We start from the raw sequence: 20925 nt of genomic DNA on the forward strand, positions 1-20925 counted from the left end.
ATGGGTGGCAACCCTACTCACGACAAGTGACTCGAGTGAACATATGTGATAGCCAATCCCTTACTGCCTATAAACTGGGAAGAAATGTCTCAGTCTTTCAGATATCAACTATTTTACTACATTACTAATCCCTAACCCACATAAACAGTGTTTAACACAGTATTCCTCAGAAGCCAATCTACAGTTCAACTGAGGACAGGTCCGCAGATGGCTACAGGGAACAGGAAAGTTTTAATTAGTAAGATGCAGAAATGATGTACAGTTTTGGGGGCTAGGAGAGAAGGAAAGTAAGAGCTGACTTTAAAATAAGATTTTTTTAATTAGGAAAATAGCTTTTCCCAGCAAGTGGGTTATAAAAGTCTACATTAAAACGACAAGAGAGGAACATTGTTCAGTTTTAATTACACTCAACTGGATTATCATTTGACAGACTTTAAAATGAGAACACTACAGAAAAATGGGAGCAGCTGCTGCTCCTAAGGAAGACACTGGGATATGTGTTTAAGAAGAAGGTTCAAAGTACAATCATACATTGATAGGTTTGTCAGTACAATAAAGAAGAACGAAAATAAGGAAGTTTGCTAAGATTGTAACCCTAATAAACTAAATTAGAAAATATCAGCATAAAAGGAATTGAGTGTGTAAGTAAAATAATTAGTTTCAGGAATGTGAGGAGTAAGTGAAAGACCTTAAAGAACTGTAAAACAAGAATGTTGGAAGACTGTCCAACATAAGTTTTATTTCATGACAATTCCATAAAACAAGTAATTAACAACCCAATCATCTACTAGACCACCCACTCTTCCATCGAGAATCACAATTCCTCCACCCAAAAGCCACCAGTAGTTAATAAGTACAAACTGATGTTTTAACCTGGTCTAGATATTCTTTGTTTCAGGAATCCATCAGGTTTATTTTACTGTGATTGAGCAGATTAAACCGCACTGGTAAATCGAGCAACAGAAGAAGTGAACACCTCTAGTGCTGAGTGACTACTGGTGGCCTTCAGTAACTGGAAAGGAATAAACCAACCATTAATCATTATTTATTGTATTGCTGTAACGCCTAGGAGCCCTAGTCATGGACCACAGTCTCGTTGTGCTAGATCCTGTACAAACACAGTACAAAAAGGGAGTTCCTACCTCAAGGAACTTACAATCTAAGTAAATTCTTGGGGTTAGTAAGAAACTTCCCCAATGGGAAGGTTACTCCATGCAACTGAACCATTGATTGGAGGCAGGATACTTTACTAGATGAATCACTGTTCTGGTCTGGTATGACAATTCCTATGTTCCTAAGTAGGTTGTTAAGTCTTGGAAACAGCTTCCATGTCATGAAAAATGTTGAAACCTTCTTCTCTCACAGAACTGCTAGAGGGTGAACCCAATAGCAAATTAATTAGTTAATGATTACACAGCACTTCGAAGATGTGGAGAGTGCTAGTTAATTGTTATTTCCCTTTTTAAACTCAAATGAAGGAAAAGTTCATACCCACTCCGGAACTCAAATATTTCAAAGTGCAAATATTTTCTCTGGTATTTTCCCCCAAATAAAAGTGAACGGCTCATTCCCATCCAGTACATTTTGGTTTCACGGCTCTGAAGCTTTGAAAACAGCTTGATTTCTTCTTTCACAGTCTGCCTTTGAAAACCCCTGAGGAAGAAGTAAAGCTGCATAGGCAAACTCAATAAACAAAACAGCCAAAACATGACGGCTCCCATCGTCAGTGAGAACACTGCCACAAATTTAAAAACGTCACAAACAAAAAGTTGTAGCTTTGTTTAAACAATGAATAACCTGCTGCTTTTACAAGTCCAACCTGATCTAAAGATGGCCTTTATTAAGACTGTAGGCAAAGTAATGGCTGGTCCAACTGCATGGAGTACATTTCCTTTTATTTTATTACAGCTTGGAGGAGATCCAGGGCTTAGTGTCAGTTTCAGGTAACTTAATAGCAAAAGGAAAAAAAGAGAGTCTCTAGGCAACATTTAAAAAAAAAAAGGGCCAGATTGACAAATGATTCTGGGGCATGAATTGAATGCTTAGCTTATGAATATGGATTCAAACAAGTTTAGGCTTATAGGTTCTTTCTACATTACTTAATTACAATAAATAAATCACATAATCAGTTGTCTCACTTCCCAGTAAGCTACTGATACATCACAATAACATTTTATTGTAGTCTGTGCATGGAGCGGAAAAAAAGCCTGCTTGAAGCCAGCTCACAAGGGAGAGCAGGGTTAACTATGTGAATATGTTCAGTGGGGAAACTTTCTGATAAGATAACCATCTCCAACTAGTGAAAAAATGCTGCGGTGCAGCCAAAGATATTTTGTTAAAAATAAACTCTGAAAGGAAGATGAAGAATTTATTTTAATATGAGAAGATGTTTACGCCTTGGATCATTTTCCTCACTCAGCATACCTCCCCACACACATACACAACACACACATACCCCTATGAATTTTATATGATGATCTGTGAAACATACAAATACAACTCAGGAAATTCACATTATGGGGGACACGCCATTGTTAAACTGTCCATTGTGCACACGTGCTGTGACATATTATGGTACGTGCTGCATCATTCAACGACCTAAGGCACATAAAATATAGTGGCTCCAAAGATGTACTAATCTTTAGGTTACTAGCTAATCCCTAGGGACCAAATTCCTCCCTGGTGTAACTCCATTGACTTTACTGGGGATGTATTTGGTCTCAGGTTTTTAACTCTTTGGACTGGCCAGTTTCTTACTGTTTGGAAGTGGACAATGCAGGAAAGGGAGAGGGGATTTCAGGCTGCTGAGAAGTGGAACAAATCCCAACTTTGGGGGCAGGAAATCTGTCTGCCTGGAGCTTTTCTGAAGCATGCAAAATATTCAGTCCTGATTTACCCTGTCTCCTCTACCAGTTACCTCTCCCATCGTCTTCTCCCTGTCTGTATTCCTGTCTCACTTCCCCCCTTGCCTACCTCTTCTTGACTCCTTCGTCAGGCTGCAACTAAGGGTTTAGGGGGTCATATCAGGAGTGAGGCCACACACATGGGAAAACTGGCATGGAGCCAACTAGCAGTGTGACACCAGGCAGGCAGGGCTGGCAAATGAGAGGAAGCAAATGAATAGCTTGTAGTTGGTTGTAGGCCTGCAGGGCCTGGTAGGGAAGGCTAGTTCCAGTGCTAGGAGATACTCATGTCCTTCATGCTCTAGGGCTAAGGAATCAACTTCAGGGCAACTTAAAATGTCCTTGCTTTGGCTCATCTGTGTCACTAATGTACAATACATACCACATAACTTTGTGCATTTCACAACCGGCAGTCCTTCTCCGTGGGGTACTGGGCTTATAGCTGCTGGAATGTTTGGATAATGCACAGTCCACTTTTTCTTCTTTGACACACCTTTCCCAACTGGAGGCACCATGCAGAAGTAACAATTGCTGGTATGATCTGTTGGCTCTCTCCAAATCATTGGCACTGCAAAAGGCAAAGATTTCCTTTTCCTGTTCAACCACTGGCGAAGATTTGTTGCACAAGTGTTGCAGCATATGTGTGGGGCCCACCTCTTGTCCTGATCTTCAATTTTGCAACCAAAATAAAGGTGATAGGCTTTCTTAACCATGGTGGTTATACTGTGCTTTTGTGATGCAAAAGACACTTCACCACAAACATAGCAGAAGTTATCAGCATTGTTCACACAAGTACGAGGCATCTCTGCTCACTTTGGCTAAACAGAAATGTGTCCCTTTGCAAAATCAAACACTGACAAATAAGAGAGCACGATACTGTATGATTTCTAGAGCTGATATAGGGCAATTTGTTCAGCAGAGTGATGTAAGCTTCATTATGATTGCATCATCCATGACTTCTAGGAATAACATGATGCAATTCATATTATCTATGATGCAATACCAGCTTCAGATTGCATCATTCATTGTTTTGCCTAAAAAGCAAGTACTTTCCAAACCCAGTCATAGATTTATTCATAGATCAAGTCAAAGATGTATTTTAGTCATTTCTGGTTTAAATTGAGATCCCTTCCCTTTATAACTCACTTATCCTCCACCATTCCCAAGTCAAGGGTAGTATATACTGACCCAATAGCATATCTTGAAAACTAAAGCCAATCAACAATTTTAAGCATCATTTTCGTTCTCAGTGACCCAGAATTAGTAAAGTTTGACTCCATTTATTTCAGAAGCATTTTGGCTGTAGAGCAGTGTATTTGGAGGATTTTCTTGCCATGCTGTATTAGGGGGAGAACATCACCAGTGTGACAGACCCAGACCAGTGGGATACAGGAGTCTGGTAGAGTGCAAATATACTGGTCACTGGATGAGTAGTTTTCTGTTCCTTGAGTGACCAGAACAGGGGCTGCACTAGAGTAATCAGGAACCTGCTAGAACCAGTTAAGGCAAGCAGGCTAATTAGGACACCTGGAGCCAATTAAGAAGAAGCTGCTAGAATCAATTAAGGCAGGCTAATCAGGGCACCTGGGTTTTAAAAGGAGCTCACTTCAGTTTGTGGTGTGAGTGTGAGGAGCTGGGAGCAAGAGGCGCAAGGAACTGAGAGGGTGTGCTGCTGGAGGACTGAGGAGCACAAGCGTTATTAGACACCAGGAGGAAGGTCCTGTGGTGAGAATAAGGAAGGTGTTTGGAGGAGGCCATGGGGAAGTAGCCCAGGGAGTTGTAGCTGTCATGCAGCTGTTACAGGAGGCACTATAGACAGCTGCAGTCCACAGGGCCCTGGGTTGAAACCTGGAGTAGAGGGTGGGCCCGGGTTCCCCCCAAACCTCCCAATTGACTTGGACTGTGGGTTCTTCCAGAGGGGAAGGTCTCTGGGCTGTTCCCCAACCCACATGGTGAATCTCTGAAGCAAGAAAATCTGCCAATAAGCGCAGGACCCACCAAGATAGAGGAGGAATTTTGTCACACCAGACAGACATTTAAATTTTATTTAACTAAAACAACAACGTTATGTAGTCTGGATTTTTTTCTTCAATAGCAAACATACAATATTTTAACAAAACAAGCATATGAATTTTTGAATGTAGTTAAACATTCAAGTTTTTTAAAATCAGGTTTGTGTTAAAATTGTTTTTAAGTAAAATAGTTAAATGAAGTTTATTTATTTTTCAGACAGGTCAACATGAGAAACTTAAATTATTGGTTTCTGCAGCTAACTCAGTCATCTTCACCTTCATTTTCCTGTTTGTTCATAATCTGGAAAAGAAAAAGAAACTTTCCTGCTTTTTCAAGTCCCAAACGATTTCTCAATTTGGAATGAATTAGTCCAAAGGAAGAAAATATTCTTTCTACACTGGCAGAAGAAGCTACTGCAGTTAAAACTGAGATTATCACCTCAACACTCTCTGAATCAAAGTGCTTAAGTGACTTCCACCAGTTCACTGGTGTGACTTTCTTTAAAACATCATCAGCAAACATATATTTCTTGAATGGTTCACCCTTAGCTCTAAAGTTTATTATAGTTGGCATTATGGAGGGATGATTGCTGGATATCCATGTCATAGCCAACTCCTCTTCTTTAGCAGTTAAGATTTGACCCTGGTACCACTTATTGAGAATATTTTAAATGCTTATAATTTAACTCTGTCATTGCATATTTCTCTTTTTAAGATCTCACTCAGTTCCTTCCAAATTTCAACAGCATCAGCAATAAAACAGCGATTTCCCTGCATTTTGTTCAAGGCTACAGAAATAGGCTTCAGGATACTCTGCATGTCTTCAACATTTCTCTTAAGCTCAGTGGTGAAAACTTTGGCTGTGACGGTGCCATTTATTTTTTTAGGATTTTGTTCACAAACTGTCATCAGATTAGGCCAGTTCTTGATCTAGTGCTCAAACCAGTCGACTAATGAGTTCCAGTGCATGTCTGTTGGGAGAGTGAGCTTGGTTCCTCCCACTTTTTTCAGAGCAGCTGCTGCAAAGTGGTTGTTACAGAAGTATTTTGCAATTTCAACAACATTAGCCTTTATTTCTGGAACACTGAAGTCTTTGGCTAGGTGGTGCATCAAATGAGCACTGCAACCATGTTATTAACTTGGGAATCTCTTCTAAATTTCTTCTCATCTTGGATCCATTTGCAGCATTGTCTGACCAAGCTGCATACTAGACATCTGAATTTTTGTTCACAGTTTGTTATAGCTTTTACTGCTACTTCTTGTAAGTATTCTGCTGTGTGTGTATTTCCTGTTGTATCAATTGTTTCTGTAAGGAAGACATTCCCTTCTTCTGTTGTCACACAAGCACATACAACAGAACCATTGTGGACATTGCTCCACCCATCAAGACTCAGGTTAACAATTTCACCCTCTAGTCCTTTTGCACACTGCTCAATTTCTCTTTCATACACTTTATCCAGCAATTTGCCTGTGACATCTGCTCTGAGTGGACTGTATCCTGGTCTTAATGACTGAACCATGTTAATGAAGTGTGGGTTCTCAATCATATGGAAAGGAGAGTTTGTTGCATAAACAAACTGGGCGATTTTTTTCATCAATTACCTGTTTTTGTAATCTGCTGGTTCTTATCATAAATTTATCTATGGTTGTTTCTGGATGATGGAGATTTTTTTTTTTCTTTTTGCTACAAGTGATATACTGTGGCTATGGGACATGCATGATGTGACTGAAACACTATCACTGGCAGATATCTCTGAAACTATAGAAAATGATGGTGATCTTGAAGGTGGATAGTCTTCAGAATCTTGTATGTTGAGGATGGATTCTCCTAAACAAAATAAGTCAATGCAGTTATTTAATTATTATTATCATACTGCTCATTTAGTATTACTCATTGCATTCACTGACACTCAGTACTACTTTAAAGGTGAAATTGTAAAAGGAAGATCTGCCTATTTCATCTATTTATTTTTTATCACAGCTGCATCTAAAATGATAGTACCATAGAGAAACAACTATATTTTTTCTCAAGCATGAGAATTCAAGAATAGTCCAGAAGGAAGACAGTCAGTCCTTAAGGAAGAAGTATGAAATAAAAAAGTTTACCAACCTGAAGATCCTGCATGTTCAGACATGTTCCTTTCATCATCTTCAATACAACTTCCTCCTGAGAAGGAACACTTCTCATGATGTTTCATTCAGGAAACCAGGCCTTGCACTTCTTTGTTGCACTGTTTGCATTTTGCACACATTCCTGTCTTATCCACAAGTAGAGGAACTTCTTTGAAATATTCCCAAACCAGGTTTCTTTTACAGCCTGCTGCCATTATGGTTTTCCCTTTTAGTGAGAGAATGGTATGGTAGATCAATGAAGGCTACACTCAGAAAGACCTCAAGACTTCTGGAATATGCTGCTCAAACAGTTTCACTTTTGTTTCTACTGCCTGTCCCTCCTTTCTCACTTTTTTTTATGTTTTTTTAATGGGAGATATCTTATCTCCTAGAACTGGAAGGGACCTTGAAAGGTCATCGAGTCCAGCCCCCTGCCTTCACTAGCAGGACCAAGTACTGATTTTGCCCCAGATCCCTAAGTGGCCCCCTCAAGGATTGAACTCACAACCCTGGGTTTAGCAGGCCAATGCTCAAACCACTGAGCTATCCCTCCCCCCAAAGGTCATCAAATCCAGGCCCCTGCCTTCACTAGCAGGACCAAGTACTGATTTTGCCCCACATCCCTAAGTGGCCCCAGACTTCTTCTCCTCATCCAGATCTATTCCGCCCACAACAATCTTCTATTCATTGAACTTTTTGAAACTTTGCACTTTTAGAAAGAGGTAAGGGATTGACTGTACACAAATTTGCAGAGGGACGATAGGGTTGAGGTCTGTTATTTCTCACCTCTATATTTTATTTATTTATTTAAAAACATTTTTGCTGTTAACAAGCATGTTATCTCTGGAGACCCAAATCCACAGTTTGAGAACTGCAAAACTAAGCATCTCTGATGGTATCTTCTAGACGGAGCACTGAGTCCCATTGGGTAGATAGAAAGATTAACCTAAATAAATAAATTAATTAAATAAATAAAAAATACAAAAGCCTCTGGAACCCCATAAGATTGGGTCCCTAAACTGTGAACTATTGGAACTCATTTACAAAACTTTTCTTAAACATTACATGAATATCTTGTCTCATACTATAGAATTAGAATTTATAATCCCTATTCCATGATGAGATATCTTTAAGCTATAATGTATCTTAATTAAAACTATCTTTAGATTGGTGTTTTTTTTCCTCAAAGCATTTTATCAAAAAAATCCGATTTAAATCAAAAACTTGATTTTTATCCACCCTGTTTGTTATACATTTCAAAGAGAGAGGAATACAGAGATATTCCGTGTTTACAATTCATTTAAATGATAGGATGTTCTTTTGACCTCTGAAGTATCAGAATTACAGCGTATATAGGGACTGTTGATTACATTGTCGACTCTACTCATACATATGTAAATACACAAAACCACAAATGTTACCTCCCCACATGTCTTTTGAGGGTTATTTATTTAGCAGGATGTTTAACCCTTTCTCGCCATGCGTCACAGCATGACAAACTACTCTTTTTTTGCAATACAGCCAGTGAAAACAAGCCACCTCAAAGCTTTAGAAGTAAACCTCCCTGATGTCATGTCTCAGCTAACCTTGGGCCTCATCCTCCAAACACTTATTACATAGTCACAACTACTGTGATTAGTCACATTGGTGTCAAAAAGAATAATTCCGTGACTTCAATGGACTCACAGTAGTAGGAACTACACTCAAGAGTTAGAATTTGCAGAATTAGGCTTGTAAACTGTAAGCTCTCAGAGTTAGCAGTATGTCTCTCCTCTTTCTGAGGAGCATCTAGGATACCCATGACACCAGTTACAAATGCAAAATAGTAATTATTACTATTAATAAAAGTAAAAAAATGTTAGAACAGGATTAAGGTTGCTATGGAAAGCACTCAAGACAGAAAATGCCAAAGTTAGGGTTGACTGCATATCCTTCACACATGCACTACGACATTCTTTAATTACAAGACCATATATTATTATTTCTGCCAGTTCACTGTCTCATTCAGTGAGCAGGTCACATGGTGCCCCACAGAGGGGAAAGCTGTTCAATATTTATTTGTATCCTCACTGTTCAATAAGGAAAGGTCATCTCATGCACTGTGCACTGTACAAGACAGGCTGTCTCTAGACACCTACACAGCCAAGCATCCTTCACTACACAATGTCCATCTGAAGCTGGACATACTTACAAACAAAAAAGGTCTTTTAAAATGATACTCTAGCTGTTGCTCCATGCGGCAGCTATAACAGCAGCAATCACATGTGGACACAGAACACTAATTAAATCATAGCAGGAATTAAATATACTTATAGAATTCACTCATGCCTAATTAAAAAGAAATAAAACTTCAATTTAAAACATTCATCCATTAGTAACTTCCCTGAAAGAAAGTTGTCACAAACTGACAAAAAGGCAGGAAATTTTAAAAGAAGGTGAATACTACTCCCTAACTCTGGGGAGAAAAGGCAAAGTATAATATCATTTAAGAGTTTAACTAAGCAGGTTGTTTTTTGTTTTTGTTTTTTTCAATTTTGGCAGCATACATGTCAAATTATTTTTAAATGACCCAGTCTGTTGGATCAAATAGCCCATATTTTCAGATTGATTGATTTTTTTTAAACTCAAAAAGTAGCTCATGAAAAGACTTAAGGTCCTGGAGGCTGAAGTCTTGTATTTATTCCCAGAGCAGGTGACGCACACTCAGTGGGAGTGCAAGCTCCCCCATGTTGCCACATAAATATACCTAAACCATGTCCTACAGCGGCAATCAACTTGGATTTCGGAGCAAGGAAACTGCCTGCTGCTGTTTGTTTCTATTGTGTTCAAGGAAACAGGGGTCTGTGTACATTTTTGTAGATACACAGGATTGAACTACAGAAGTACCTGACTTGCATCATCAATTTCTCCTCTTAACAGAAACAACCCGTCACAATCCAGAATATTGGCTAACCACTCAGGCCAAAAGGGGCAAATAGAATCTTATGAGGTTCAAGGGGAGAGAATTGTCAAGAAGTAAGTGTTGGCTGGGACCAGGGGTGGGGCTATTGATGTGTACCTGTAAAAGAGGGGTATTTTTGTTCCCTTACGAACTTAGAGACTGTTTGAACTATTGGTTCCTAGTTCTATCCTGTTCCAGCAGGTACTCTGATTTTTGCTCTGTGGTAGCAGCTCACCATTTGTGGTGACTGCTGCTTTGCAGGATTAGCATCATTGGTATTATGTGCATTTCCACAGCAGCACAATAATAATTGTAATGTAAAATGAGAATGGTAGTGTGACGTTTCACTCCATATTCTTTATGAAAATATGCTTATGATCTGAATATGACATAACTGAGATATACTTTATGCAAGATAGCTCACATGAGATATCCTTGGAAAGGTTATGACTTACTGAATGTGATTATCCAATTTGTATTCCTTTATCATTTCTGTATCTGAAGTTAGGAATATTGACTATGTATCTGTATTTCAACTATGCTACTTTGGGTGATGCCCACTGCTAACACTTCAGGTACAACAATGGAAAAGCCAGACAGGGCGCATGGCCCATCAGCGAGGACAATAGACTGTGAAAAGACTTGGGCCTTCCTGCCGATGCTCCATACTGCCACTGACTCATGGACGCTGTGACACTACTAGTTCGGGTGGTCTTGTCACTTGCTACCAAACGTTACCTGGAACGTCTTGTAACTTTCCACTGGAAGGGAAGGGCGGGGGGGGTCAAGTTTGGGAAACAAACAATTCCCACCTTATGTAAATCCTATATAAAGGGGGAGGGGGAAGAAGGCAAAGGGGGCTCCTCCTCTTCATGGCCTGTCTGCCCAAGAAAGACTGCTAAAGCCAACTGAAAGGAAGGCAGGGGGTGAGTCCAGACTGAGACAGGGGTCCAGTCTGAAAAGAAATATAACTGGAACTCTGAACTACAGAAATTTTGCAACCTGCCTAAAATAACATTTAAGATAAGAAATTACATTTTTAACCTGTTTCTTAAGTATATTGAGCCTAGCTTGCGTATTTTGCTTTATTTGGGCAGTAATATGCTTTGTTCTGTCTGTTATCTCTTATATTCACTTTTGTAGTTAAAAAAAAAATTGTTATTAAACCCAGTTTTTGTAATTTTTAATGGGGGGGGCAAGAAGTTGTGCATATCTCCTTCCACATTGAGGGAGGGGGGAAATTTCATAACCTTTGGGTTTGTACCCCTTAAAAGGAGTGGCATCAGAGTGTTGGGGCGAGCCCCTAAGGCTGAATCTTTCCAGAACAGATCTCTGTCTCTCTCTGCACCTAGGCGTGGCCCTGCCTGTGTGTTTGGCTGGAAGAGGCTTGTGAGCCTAACCCAACAAGGCCAGGTAAAGGGTACCCAGGCTGGCAGAATAGGCTGACTCAGTTAAACCCCAGCACATCAGGTGATATCCCAAAGGGCCCAAACCTGTCACAGGAAGGTTTTACAGTTTATTTTAACTGAATATTTTTGAAAAAACACAGCACAATAATTACTACTGCATAGTTGCAGAAATATCCAAACCACAGCACTTCGAAAGCACCATTTACAGTACATCAGTGAAGAGCCACAGTAACAGGTAACGAAGACCAGGGAAGTAGAAAAAGGGGAGGAACATATGGCTCAGGCTGTCCCTATTATATTTTAAATATAAAACCTGAAAAGAGTCCGAGTGCCCTCAACTCTTATTGACTTCAGTGGAGGTGCTGTATGCATGCAGCTCCTATGGACTTCAATGGAAATTGACAGTCTCAGCTGAACACACTCAATTACTAATCTGACTAAAACAAAAAGTAAATAAATCTTTGAACAAACACTGAAGTGTGCATTTCAGCATTATGAAAATGATATTGAATTTTTTCTTTAGTTTTATTCATACTATGCAAACATCTAGCCAATGCAAACAGCACTTTACATATAGACATAGAGCTCTAAATGAAAACAGCATTTTGCAGTAAAACTCTTGTTTACTGAAGCAGCAATGAACACATCATGTGACCTTTCATTTTTAGGATAAGAAAATTGGATTGGCATGCCAGTTAGCCAGCATTTTAAATGACTTGGTTTTGAAAGGTAAACAAGTCTCACTTTTACTTGACGAGTGCCCAATAAATCAAGTGAGGATAAAGAACTATAAAGAATTTCTAGACAAAGAGCTTGCTCTAGAGCCCAGCTACTTCAGGCATGCATAGTTCTGCACAGTGTTTTGTGAAGTCAGCTACACTTGCCAGCACACATTTGCAATCTGTTTCATGTCCTAAAGTGCTACAGAACTTTTCCTTTTCCTCCAAACTCAGGGTCTGCTTCTGACTTCTTATTCCAAGAAAATTCTTGTTGACGTCAACAGGAATTTTTCCTGGGTAAGATGACAAGATCAGGGCCCCGGATTGTGATTTCCTTTAAGGGTAAATCTTATAGAATGTAATGTCAACTCTGACAGCAAAAATTGATGAATGTAAATAAAAGAGTGTAGCCTATAGATCAGGCATAAAATACAGATGTGAATAAACAGATCTTTATTTATGGTTAATTTTGTAAAGACTTTTGTGTTAGGGAGGAAGAAGAGAGAGAGAATCCGTGTTTCAGTCTTACTAGAGCAATCGGCTATTAAATTTTATGATTATTGTTACGCAAGTTTGAAAAATGTAAATCACTAATAGTTATGGAGTGATGTGCCACTTGGGATAAACACTAAACACCAACTAAAGTTAACATTGTAACTCATGCCATGTGAAACTCACCATGCTTCATAATTTGTTATGAACTCCAAACTCATACTAAGTTCACAGATCTTTCCTGTGAACCTGGGCTGATTTAGGAATTTGCACCTTGGTTTTGTTGCAAAATCAACACTTTATGGTTGACTGAGTTTCGCTTTGAGATTCTAGGCCCATTCAAATGTGGAAAACGAATAAAATGGGGAGGATATGAAGCCACATGGATCTAAAATGTATATGATCCCCTGCAAATGAAATTTGCTGAGTTTTACATAGCTCTAGAATCCACCTGAACTTGTACTCCAAAACAAACTGAATTTCTTTGGTGGACTGAGACATCTAACAGATTTTAGCAACATTACGAATATTCAGTAATAAATCAATCCTATATTCAGGGTCAGGTCATAATTTGCACTTCTGTTGCAGTCATTGTCACACACGGAAATTGTCAATAATTCAAAGTTAAACTATATTTGTAACAAGTCTTTATCCACTGATCTCACATTAGAACCATAGTTTACATTAACTAATTTCATGGAGTAGTTAAATCAGCTCCATGGTTATGCTGGAAACCATAATGCAGAGCACTGGATTTTGCAGTTGACACTATGTGGAACCAGCATTCAAAATTATAGTGGGGATGAGAATGTGTAGTGTGCCTGCTATTCCTTTAATCCTTTCCTTACTGTCAGAGCCCCTTACAGATCCAAAGTTGAGTCCTCTTATTAAAAATCCCACCATCATTCAAATATCTTTCTTTAGACAGATCATGGCAAGTAGAGATGCTTGGACAACAGTCAAAGTAAGAATTTTACTACAGCTTTTCACATTCACTATGACTATGGCCTATGCATTCAGTGTCACCATATCAAAGAGGGCCATCTGTTATGGTAAATAAACAGGAAAAACCCTGTAAAATTGATTTTCCAACAGGGCACTCTGGCTTTAAAAATAAATAACTATGATCCAAACATGGCAAAGGGAGCTTTTCAGAAAGCAGGTGTCATTGATAGATTAATTTTAATCTATTTTTGCACCTTATTTAACGTATTCACATTTTCCATTTAAAACCTACTGACAGCCCTTAGAGCTGTGTTGTGGAGGCTAATATTCACAGTCAAATTTTGTGTTCTCAACTGATACATGAATGTAATTAAAACTAAATATGCCCCAGGGCAGCATTTTGCCAAATAATAAGCCTGTCCCAGATCTGACATACCTTGCAGGTCTAACCTTACCCACTTCCATCTCCCCAACTAATTTTTTTAGTTTTAAAATTCTGTCGCAGACCACAGACCAGCCTTTTCATCTCTCACTCTATCACATTCCCTCTCTCACCCACCGATTCCTGCTCTCTTCCTCTCTCATGGCTCCCTGCCTTGCACTCAGTCCTGCAACATCCTAACTAGCCTTGTGACTAGGCAGTAGAAAGCTGGCTGCAAGCTTCATTAGCAAGCAAAGCAGGTTCCAGTGACAATCAACTATATACAAAATTAGTTGCTGGGGTGGGAGATGCAGTCAGCTCCTTCACAGGCAGCCACTGACCTATTCAGATAAAACATTCCCTCACACATCACTAGGTGTGAGGTAAAAACCTTGAAGGGTTGGTTTTATGTCTTCTCTTCAGTTACTAGAAATGTTTTTCTTTTAAATGTTAATGACACTTTTTCACAGAGAATTTTGGCTTGTGATTTATATGGTGACCACTAGGAAACTTCAGAGGAGGATGGGAGCACTCCAAGTTTTTGTGGTTAAAAAAAAATTAAATAAAATTAAAAAGGAGTGAGGGAGAAAACATCATTTTCATTAGTATTCCTCTCACATTCAGATTTGATTAACAGAATATTGAGAAAAATCATTTCAGGCTTATTTGTGTTCAGATTCAAACTCTTCCATCTTTAGCTCTCAGACTGAGCAATTTTTCATAGGTCACTTGCATTATTTGCAATTATTATTTATAACATAGTTAGAGCTTGCAGTAGGTTCATTTCAATTGCACTCTTTTTAAAATCTTATTATAAATGTTGTTATAAGTCCTTTGATACAATGGGCCAAATCCTGAATTTCCAACCCTGGAATAGAAAATGAAGTTTATAATCCTCAGCCTTGGAATTGCACATTAAGTGCAGCCAGAATTTAGCCCATTATATCAAAGGACCTTTCTCTTACGAAACAGTACATGATTACAGCTCACGTACCTTTATCTTACAAGAACAGGTAGCTTTTATTCCTTCCCCTCTTAAAGATACCCTGAGCTTTTTGCAAAGCCTCAAGATCTCCCTTCCCCACCAATTTTTTCTCTATGGTGATGAATTTCAAAAGCATGTTCATTCCTCAAAAGTCAAAGTACATTTTAAAAATGTCATTGCACAGGCATACAGCACAGCACATATGCAGTGATGCTCTGTATTTTTCCCTTCTTGGAAGCAGAGAAGGAAAATAAATGTATTATTTCATGTTAATGCTGGCTAATAAATGCAGATTTAAAGAAAAATCAAAACACTTTTAATCCCCGCCCTCCCAAATATGTTTAAATTTGTAAAGTAACAAGAACATTATCACAGACAATGGTTTAGGATTTACACTAGTTCCCAGGGAATTTGTAAAGAGTTTTTCTCTTGTTACCTTGGTAACTGCTACCTTGGCACCCTTGTTGATAAGCTGCACCACATTATCCACTTGGCCTTTGTACGCAGCTATGAGAAGGCGTTCTGAAAGCACAGCGACCGCATCCTGCTGGCTCATGAATTAGGAGAGAAAGGTTTCCAGGGCAAGCAGTGGACAAGTCCCTTCAGTCCAAAACGAAAGCTTCAGATCAGTCCAAACATTGCATGCAGAGGCGAAAAAGGACCCCAGCTCGCTGGAAGGTTAATTTATTACTATGCCATCTTCTGGACCTAGTGATTAGAAAACAAAACTGCCATCAGCAACATTTTGCAAACTGAAACACTGCAGCCACTCATCACTGAACCTCTGAAATGTTCTTGAATTTTCTTCAGATCAGAGGAGGGCTATGGAAAAAACAATCGCGCATCCTACAGGTGTAACTATTGCATTTCTACATGCAACATACAGGATTTGGCTATAACACACTTTTATTGTATCCTCCCACCTTCTCTCTTGTTTCCACTTCAACCACATTGGCATCAAGGATACAGATAGAATTATGGTCTCGTATAGGTGCCAGCTTCATACCACGGTGATGCTAGAAATAATCCAGAGACAATGCACTGTAGAGAATGCATCCTTTTGTAAAGTACTCCAGGGAGATTATTTGTGAGTCAGATCTTCCCCAGCATTCCCACTCATTCACAAAAGTACTCTCTCTACTGCCTCCTTTATTGACATGCTCACTTTGTTTCTCATAATTTAACCACAAAGTATATTTAAATAAATTTGCCCCTGAAAATTTCTTCCATCTCCAAATTCATCTGGTGTTACACATATTGTAAATTTGCTTTTGCACAGAATTCCTTGCATTCATTTATCTGTCCACACTTGCAGCCATTGCTAACACAGAGCACAGCACTGTGCAGATCTTAAGGCAGACAAAGAGCACTGGCATAGGGTTACCATACGTCCAGATTTTCCTGGACACGTCCAGCTTTTTGGTCCTCAAATCCCAGTCTGGGGGGAAATTCCAAAAAAACGGACATGTCTGGGAAAATAGGGAGGGGTCATGGGGCTTGGATCCAGGCTGGAGCCACCGGCGCCGGAGCCACCGGGGCCAGTGCTGGGGCCAGTGCCCCAGGGCCCGATCCGAGCTGGAGTCGCGGGGGCCAGAGCCGCTCGGCTGGGGCTGGTGCCCGTGCCCCGGGGCCTGAGCCGAGCTTGAGCTGCCAGGGCGGGGGCGGGCCGGAGCCGCTCGGACAGGGTCAGCGCGCTCAGCCGGAACCAGGGCCGGTGCCCCGGGGTCCGAGCCGAGCCGGACCAGAGCCGCCCAGTGCCCGTGCCCCGAGTCGAGCTGGAGCTGCCAGGGCCAGGGCGTGCGCGCTCGGCTGGAACCGGGGCTGGCACCCCAAGCCGGGCCGGAGCTGCCGGAGCCGCTCGGCCGGGGCCAATGCCCATGCCCCGAGCCGAGCTGGAGCCACCGGGGCAGGCCGGGGCCAGCACGCTCGGCCGGAAGCAGGGCTGGTGCCCCGGGGCCCAAGCCGAACTGGAGCTGCCGGGGCCGGCGCCCCAGGGCCCGAGCCGGGCCGGAGCCGAATGGCCGGACTGGGCCACGCCTCCTCGCGCCCCCCCATGACCCAGCCCCAGCTTCAGCTTACCTGCTGCCTGCCTGTTTCAGGCTTCCCGCGAACATTTGATTCACGGGAAGCAGGAGAGGGGGAGGAGCAGAGGGGCAGAGTGTTCAGGGGAGGGGACTTTGGGAAAGGGGTGGAGTTGGGGTGGGGGCGGGGCCCCTTGGAGTGTCCTCTTTTTGTTATTTTAAAATATGGTAACCCTAACTAGCACAGCAGTTAGCCAAAAATGAAGTATATTCAGGACCCCTAATTCAAATTCAAAACTCACAAAATTCATAGGGCTATTTAGAGCCAATACTAGGTGTAGTGTGGATTTCAAATCATTTTGTTTTTAGGTTACGAGGGAGGATGATGATGATCCAGTTAACTGAAAAGCATGTCTCTTACAAAGAGCCACATGCTATTCATCAGGAGCAAAGATAGAGTAGTAATAATGCAAGCTACTGAAATAGAAAACACCAGTCTCTAAACGTATGGCTAACTTTCTGTCAGGCACCTAACAAATCCACATAAACATAATTTACACGCCTTATAATCAACAGTCTCAATACTCAAAACCAGATTCCACTGCATTTCCCTAATGCTGGGAAGAGTCCACAGCCAAATGGGTAACCTAGGGCCCTACTGCAAGCCAAAATATGCCAGTTTTCATTGGTATCACAAACTAATATCTAGGGTCAAAGTCCTGTAAATTTTATTATTCATAAGCCAGAAACTGCTTCTTAGGCAGAACACCTTTTACAAAATTATTGTTTATAGAAGTCCAATTGGGGACGGGGATGGTGGTGCACATAGGTAATACAGCTCCACACCTCAAGGAAATTATAGTCTATCTTGAACAGACACAATACAAACCAGGAAGGGATTGGGCATTTAGCTGGTCTGCCAAGATTGGGAAAAGGTGACAATTGGGAGGGGAAAAAAATAGTGGGGACAGCAAAGGGACCTAGATGGGGCATAGGAAGAAATTAAATGTGGCAAGGGGCTGTGTTTGGAAATTACTTAAAGCTGAAGACAAAGAACACTGGATGCGGAAAGGAAGAGGAAGACAGTGAAGTGATGAGAGGAGTGGGAATAAAGTTGGAGGCAGTAGAGGAAGATTAGAGCGGCAGCATTTTTTGGATAGACTGGAGAGGTAAAAGACAAAAAGGCCAGAAAGTGGGAGGTTACAGCAGTCAAGACAAGAGATAACTTAGGCGTGGTTTAGGGTTTTAGGTTGTTGAAATGAAGGAGGGATTGATTTTAGCAATATCAAGAAGTGAGATGGTGGAGGAGTATCCACAGTGAATCAATTGAAAGGCAGGTAGACATGCAAGATTAGACGGAGTTTGAGAGGTCAGAAGTGAAGCAGTACAGTAGATTTGCAAGATGTCATCATAAAGGTGGTAGCACAAACTGTGGGAGCAGCTGTTTTTAGCAAGGGCTGAGCATACAGAAAAGTGCAGGGGGAAACCTACCTATCCCCATGGAGTCTGGGTAACTAAAGATGGAACTCTGAAAGTCACTTAGGCCTGGTCTACACTACGGGTTTAGGTCGACTTTAGCAGCGTTAAACCGAATTAAGCCTGGACACGTCCACACAACGAAGCCCTTTCTTTCGACTTAAAGGGTCCTTTAAACCGGTTTCTTTACACCACCTCCGAAAGAGGAAGATGTTGAGCCACCAGAGAAGATACTAAAACAGGGGTGGGCAAACTTTTTGTCCCGAGGGCCACATCTGGATGGGGAAATTGCATACAGGGCTGGGGCGGGGGGTTGGGGTGTGGGATGGAGTGCGGGGTGTGGGAGGGGGCTCAGGGCAGGGGGTTGGGGTGCAGGAGGGGTGCGGCAGGGTGCTCAGGGCAGGGGGTTGGGGTGCAGGAGGGGGCTCAGGGCAGGGGGTTGGGGTGCGGGGTGCAGGAGGGGGTCGGGCTCGGGCCAGGCGCTGGATGCTTGGATGGCCCCGGGGCCAGCGGTAGCGGCCAGTGCCGCTGACCACAGGGGCTGCCAGAGCAGCAGCCAGTCAGGGGCAGTCAGCCTCTACCGCTGGAGCAGGGGCCAGCTGTTGGCCCCAATGGCCTCCCCGGGCAGCAGCACCCCGGGGACCAAGGAGTAGCTAAGGTTTAGTCAGGGGTATTTATAGTAAAAGTCATGGACAGGTCATGGGCAGTAAATTTTTGTTTATTGCCTGTTACCTGTCTATGACTTTTACTAAAAATACCCATGACTAAATCTTAGCCTTACATACGCCATATTAAAAAAGCCATGAAACGCAATGGTTGTAATAAATAGGTTGGTCTATAAGATCTATCAAATTTATATCTTACCCCCAAGTATTTGCTTTTCAAACCAGAGCTGTAGCTGTATTGTTAATAACATGTCATTGATGCTTCCATGTTCCTTCATTACTGTTTCTCCTCATTCCCTGTCCTTCATGACCACCTATTTGCTTGCTTGTTAGAGCATGTTAGATTTCCCCCTCAGTTTTACAGTCACTTATTTGTTCCTATCCTTACTTCTAATTTGGCTGCTCATCTTAAAATATCTATGGCCAAACAGTTTATTTTTGCTCCTTTCATAAAAATCAGTGACATCAGTGAGATTTTGAGAGCTTTACAGTAAATCTCTGAGGAAGGCACAATGCGAACATTTTCCCGACAGGAGATTTACAAAGAAATTCCATGTAGGCATTATGCAAGTTTTAACCACACAATTAGAAGCCATAGAAATGTTCACAAACACTCAAATGATTTGTGGCTCAGCAGACGCTTAGCACCATCATTTAATGCAAAGGATCTCATGTTAGTTACCCTACTAGCAAGTAAAACCCTAGAGATTGTACTCACTTTTGGTCTTAGGGTTTTTTCCCCCCAATCTTGCTCTCTTTTCTGCAATGAATTCTTTCTTGGAGACACCATTAGCCTTCTCAGCTTGTCATGCTCTGTGATTCTGAAGTGATTTACAGTTATAGCACTGCTGCTATAATGCATTTTCCTTCTTGCCTCTTCCACTGATTGAATCACATATAAAAGCATATTAAGGAATGGATCCAGCCATCAATTTTTATGTCTTTCTCATGTGCTATTTACGTCTCCTAAAGTCATCCTCTCATCTTCCTCCTTTTCAGAAATGTATTGACTTATGAGCTGCATTCCCATGTTTGGACCCTTTATATTTCCTTATCTGTGGATTACTCACAATTCAGAAAAGCATGTTTGATGTAAATAAAGCTTGGATGATCAAGAGACTAACTTTTCCTCTCTCCTGAGGAGAGGCAAAAGAAGCAGATGGTGAGAAAGGGAAGGGGAACAACCCTCTTATTACTTACTCTGACAAATGACCCTTTCCCAGGGCAACAGATACGTGGAAACTCCACCTCAACAAAGCCCCCCAGCTGGGAGTTACTGCACTAGGGCAGGGAGACATCAGTACATGCCCCTCCCAGTAATATTTAACTCTCTGTCCACCTTGCACATCTAGTATCTCCTCTTTAAAATGTTCACATATGCTGTAAATAGAAAGACAACAACTGCCTAAGTGCTACAGTAAAACCCATTATATGCTATGTTCTCACTCTTAAATTGTGCACAAAGAATTCTGCAATGTGGTTTGTGCTTCATACCAATTCCCTGGTGTCAGTGAGCAGGCTCCAAACAGTGCTTCCTCATTAAAGCACCAGAACCCAGGAGTCCTGACTTCCAGTAACATGCTCTTACCACTAGACTCAGGATCAATATCCACCCTCCCCTTTTGCTCTCCTTAGGCCTCTGGTGAATGCTGAAGCATGAGACAATTCAAACTTATTGCATCACAAACTAAAGAAAGTATATGAGAACTTATTTTGGTTTTACATATTTTACATTCAGATTCATCCTCGCTGCATCATTGTGCCTAATATCAGAATACTTACCTTGGGCAGGTCAGCAAAGCAATACCCACTTCTTGCATCCCT

The 20925-nt window shown here is 41.2% G+C and overlaps 1 protein-coding gene across 5 annotated transcripts in view; it reads right to left on the reverse strand.

The window, feature by feature from the left end:
* ANKRD6 (ankyrin repeat domain 6) overlaps positions 1-20925 on the reverse strand; it is a 166536-nt gene that overhangs the window by 37640 nt on the left and 107971 nt on the right. For 4 of the 5 annotated variants that reach the window (XM_054021606.1, XM_054021601.1, XM_054021602.1 and 1 more), the window contains one exon: positions 15376-15647. In XM_054021606.1, coding sequence (XP_053877581.1) covers positions 15376-15495 — 120 coding nt within the window. In that variant the 5' untranslated portion in view covers positions 15496-15647. Of the gene's footprint in view, positions 1-15375; positions 15648-15862; positions 16036-20925 lie in introns of those variants that run through there. The other variant, XM_054021603.1, reaches the window with a different exon arrangement.

This window comes from Malaclemys terrapin, chromosome 3 (genome assembly GCF_027887155.1).
Source record: "Malaclemys terrapin pileata isolate rMalTer1 chromosome 3, rMalTer1.hap1, whole genome shotgun sequence".
NCBI lineage: Eukaryota > Metazoa > Chordata > Testudines > Emydidae > Malaclemys > Malaclemys terrapin.